The sequence below is a fragment of the Notothenia coriiceps genome, unplaced genomic scaffold, assembly GCF_000735185.1.
Source record: "Notothenia coriiceps isolate Sejong01 unplaced genomic scaffold, NC01 NC01_scaffold00029374, whole genome shotgun sequence".
NCBI lineage: Eukaryota > Metazoa > Chordata > Actinopteri > Perciformes > Nototheniidae > Notothenia > Notothenia coriiceps.
The window spans coordinates 491-5,582 of NW_011362075.1; the positions used below are offsets into that span (position 1 = coordinate 491).

The following is a 5,092-nucleotide window of genomic DNA, read 5'->3' on the forward strand; positions in this document are numbered from 1 at the left end:
CTCTCACCTGTCTCTCACCTGACTCTCACCTCTCACCTGTCTCTCACCTGTCTCTAACCTCTCTCACCTGTCTCTAACCTCTCTCACCTGACTCTCACCTGTCTCTAACCTCTCTCCCACCTGACGACACCACGCGTTGTTTCTTTATTAGGAGCTTCCTCTGAGACGACACCACGCGTTGTTTCTTCATAAACTTTATTCTGTTTGTTTTCAATGATTCCAGCATTTGTGACAATTAAAACATTTCAGACATTTAAAAATTGAAACATTTCAGACATTTAAATATTGATCAGTTTCCTTCAGAGACGGGTTCACACCCAAAGGGCCGCTCCACACTACCCATTTATATCTATGTGTAAAGTCCAGTAACCACGATCTGTCCCTGCAGCCTGATTGGTCCGGCTGTAAGCCCCGCCCCCCTCAGTGTGACTCATAGTAATAATCACAATAAATCACAGACAGGAGATAAGCATTGTGGGTAGAAACCAGTCCTGTTTTCTGACAAACCCCCCGAGACCCCTTCAGACCCCCCCCAGACCCTCTCAGACCCCCCACAGTGAAACAGCAGGTCCCCGGCCCCTTAAGGCACCGCACGGCGTGTCGGTTTAAGGCCGACGGAGGAAACACGTGAAACTAAACTCTGGTTTAAAAAAGGACTCAGTGAATAATTAATTCATGAGATTTAAATTCAAGTTTTAAAGTTTCATAATGTTTTTAATAAAAAATATTTATACTTTTAAAAAATCATAATGTTTTTGAAACATCTGAGCTGTGATTGGCTGGCTGGTGGACCAATAGGAGACGGTTTGTTTGTTTTCACTTCAACAAAAATCAAAAAGACATTTCATGTTTTCATTTAAATCTAAATTAAAAAAAATTGTAAAACTCTATAAATTATTTTCTACAGAAATGTTTAAATACTGACATGTGGCCGCTAACAGTGCTAACTAAAGTGTAAATAAGGTAAGCTACGAATGCTAACATTAGCACTAGCCTTTCCAGTTGTCATGGCACCAAACAGGAAATTAACAACAGAATGAGGATCGGCCAATCAGAGGCTTCCGCGGTGATCCGAGCAGTGATTGGAGCTCACAACCAAACAGGAAATACATCGAGGATAGTCGGATTAATTAACCGCTAACTAAAGATGTTAGTGTGCACGCTAACCTACATCAAACTGTTACCATGGTTACCTGGGACTTAGTGTCTCGTTTCTAACAATCTGGGATTTGTAGTTCAGTCAGCTAGCATGCTAACACTTGGCTAATCTGTTAGCGTTTCCTCGATTGTGTTCCGCAAATATCAAACTCCAGATCGACCGGATACTAGCACGCTAACTAGCACGCTAGCTAGTGGCAGTGCTCGGTGATGTCTACGACCACCGCCTTCCTCCAGCTGAACAGGAAGTACCCCATCCCGGCGCCGGCTGCCACGGCGATGCACAGGTACGCGTTGTAGGTCATGAAGACGAGCATCAGGAGGTAGCTGACGACCACCTGCACGATGTGGAGCAGCGTCTGCAGGAAGTGGGCGGGGCTTATCATCCGCTGCCTGAGAGAACGAAAGGGTAGCATCACAGTTAGCATCACGGCTTGCTTTACAGTTACCATTACAGTTAGCATCACTGATAGCATCACAGCTTGCTTTACAGTTAGCATCACTATTAGCATCACTGCTAGCCTCACTGCTAGCTTTACAGTTAGCACCTGTCTCTAACCTCTCTCACGCCTCACTGCTAGCTTTACAGTTAGCATCACTACTAGCATCACTGCTAGCCTGACTGCTAGCTTTACAGTTAGCATCACGAAGAACCAGGACCAGGGCCCTTTCTCATTTCTCTAATTTCCCCTCCTCGATACTTAGTCCCGCCCACAGGAGATGCGAGCGGAGGACTGAGGAGGGGAACCGAGGAAAGAGGAGGAGAAGCAGCAGGCGGTTAGAGAAATGAGAACTCCTCTCCTCTGAGCGGTCATTTTAAAGAGACGTTCATTAATGATGACAGGAGGCACAGAAGCCCTCTGTCTGATGGACAGATGTGTTCATGATCAGTGCGGTATAATGAGACAATAACAGGCTACAGATGAGGACAAATACACACACACACACACACACACACACACCTACACACTGTACCACACACACACCTACACACTGTACCACACACACACCTACAGCTCCTAAAACAGGCTACAGCCGTTGTGTGTTTTATTTTGTGAAGCACTAAATGGTTTTAGAAACATCTGGAGTCTTTGTTTGTAGATATCTACTAAACTAAAGCAAATACAGAGAGTAGGCCTGTTATACTGAGTGATATACGTATATTATACACACTGCTCTGCTTTCTGCACGGACCTCACAGCTGTTCTCTCTGGAAACATCGCGTCGCGATGAAAGCATTTAATAAAATAATATCCAGGGCCCAGGAAAGTTCAAAACTTTGAATCCCTATCTGATCAAATCAGATTTGGATTTTGCGGATTTCAAAACCCAAAAAAAAAGGATTAGGAGAATTTTGATATTCTGATCAATCAGGAAATCCAAATCCAAGCTTTAATCTGGATCAAATCTTCAGAAGAAAACGGGTAGTTCTCAAAGCGACAAACAACAGGAATTGGACAGTTGATCCCATCAGTTTGATCCCAAAAAACTGGATTACCCTGATCCCTCCAGAGGGGTGGATCTCCAGTGGATTACCAGAGCAAAATGTACTGTACAATTTATTTTAAAATATGTTACAATTTAAATAAGATGGCAAAGTTTGTTTTTAGCCTTCATGGGAAATACATTTTATTTTTCCCATTTTTCGCTCACGTTTGTGGTGGCCTATTTGTTTTTCAACCAAATTTTTGACGACATAAATGTTTATGCTCATAAAAGTGTAACAGCAAAGATTGTCAATCAAAAATGTAATTTAGATTAAAGTAAAAATATCTTCAACAAAAAAAAAGTCCATCATCTGTCATCACCTTTCAAATAAAAAAATATAATTAGACATTATAGATGTCTCTGCAATGTGGTCTCTTGTCTTCCTTGTATTATTTTTCATGTCCACTAGATGGCGATCGGTAGGATTAAAGCACTGATATTCAGGATCTAGTCATCTGGAAAAATCGTAATCTGGATCAGGCTGATCCTATCCTGAATTGCTTTGAACTCCAGGGACAAAATCTGTCCGACTTGTCTGATCCTGGATCACAAAAAATGGGATTTCAAAATCTGATCGGATCTGATTGAGATTAAAAGTTTTGAACTCCTGGGCCCAGGGGATGCATGCAGAGCTGTCATTGGCTGAGATAAGGCCGGCCGTGCGTCACGCCTCTTTGAAACATCTCTGTTCCCACGAAGGAGCCGTGGAGCACCGTGGAGGACCCATCAGTGTATCCTCGGTTAACGCTCCTCCTGAGAGTCTCCTCGACGCTCGATCCTCGAAGTGCATTTAGGGAAATGAGATGTCCTTTAACATGGCGCGCTGAAATTCATTTCCGGGTCACTACCGGAGGACAGAGGAGTCGAGGAGGGGAAATTAGAGAAATGAGAAAAGGGCCCAGAACTCTACTGGACTGCAGAGAGGCGGGACTTAAGACTGACCAGGAAGCTCCGCCCCCTCCACAAACTGACCAACAGTGAACACATTACATCACATGTCTGATGATCACATGTCTGATGATCACATGACTGATGATCACATGACTGATGATCACATGTCTGATGATCACATGACTGATGATCACATGTCTGATGATCACATGTCTGATGATCACATGACTGATGATCACATGTCTGATGATCACATGACTGATGATCACATGACTGATGATCGTCAGTATGTCATCACTTCCTGTGTGTGTGTTGTTGTCACGTACCCCACAGTCTTGTGCGTCTCCATCAGGATGGTCCCATCAGCTCCAGGTAGAGGCATGGAGTTGTAGCGGACGTTCACCTGACTGCGGCGCAGCAGCGTCTCTCGACCCATCTTCAGACCCTCGTACAGGACGGCCAATAGGAACACTCCGATGCACGCCCCCACCATCTCTGATTGGACCAGAGGAGAGGAGGGTTAATGTAGACATGGGAATATATAAACAATATACAAGTCAAATATATAAAAGGAATATAATGTATTAGAACCAGTGTTGGGCAAGTTACTTTTAAAAAGTAACATGTAATAGTTACTGCTCTCAAACTAGTTACTTTTATAATTTAGTAACTAATAAAGTAACTAGTAACAAGTTATTTTACTTTAAAAATAATAACAATAAAAATACAAGTTTTTGTGTTGTTTTTTGCTGACTAGTTCTCTGGAGGAAACAGACTCGACCGTTGCGATGGGCAGCATGTCCTCAACAACATACAGTGGGGCAAAAAAGTATTTAGTCAGCCACCAATTGTGCAAGTTCTCCCACTTAAAAAGATGAGAGAGGCCTGTAATTTTCATCCTAGGTATACCTCAACTATGAGAGACAGAATGGGAAGAAAAAAAATCCGGGAAATCACATTGTCTGATTTTTAAAGAATTGATTTGCAAATGATGGTGGAAAATAAGTATTTGGTCAATAACAAAAGTTCATCTCAATACTTTGTTATATACCCTTTGTTGGCAATGACAGAGGTCAAACGTTTATGTAAGTCTTCACAAGGTTTTCACACTGTTGCTGGTATTTTGGCCCATTCCTCCATGCAGACCTCCTCTAGAGCAGTGATTGGTTTTGGGGCTGTCGCTGGGCAACACGGACTTTCAACTCCCTACAAAGAATTTCCATGGGGTTGAGATCTGGAGACTGGCTAGGCCACTCCAGGACCTTGAAATGCTTCTTACGAAGCCACTCCTTCGTTGCCCGGGCGGTGTGTTTGGGATCATTGTCATGCTGAAAGACCCAGCCACGTTTCATCTTCAATGCCCTTGCTGATGGAAGGAGGTTGTCACTCAAAATCTCACGATACATGGCCCCATTCATTCTTTCCTTTACACGGATCAGTCGTCCTGGTCCCTTTGCAGAAGAACAGCCCCAAAGCATGATGTTTCCACCCCCATGTTTCACAGTAGGTATGGTGTTCTTTGGATGCAACTCAGCATTCTTTCTCCTCCAAACAC

At 43.3% G+C, this 5,092-nt stretch overlaps 1 protein-coding gene across 1 annotated transcript; it reads right to left on the reverse strand.

Moving 5' to 3' along the window:
• Nucleotides 1-212: 212 nt before the first annotated feature.
• slc31a1 (solute carrier family 31 member 1) lies at nucleotides 213-4,068 on the reverse strand. Its single transcript, XM_010786585.1, has 2 exons — nucleotides 3,864-4,068; nucleotides 213-1,551 (listed from the first exon to the last, which is right to left on the reverse strand). Exons 1-2 carry the CDS (start codon nucleotides 4,028-4,030, stop codon nucleotides 1,350-1,352), a joined length of 369 nt encoding a protein of 122 aa, XP_010784887.1. The 5' UTR covers nucleotides 4,031-4,068; the 3' UTR covers nucleotides 213-1,349.
• Between the last annotated feature and the right edge of the window lie 1,024 nt (nucleotides 4,069-5,092).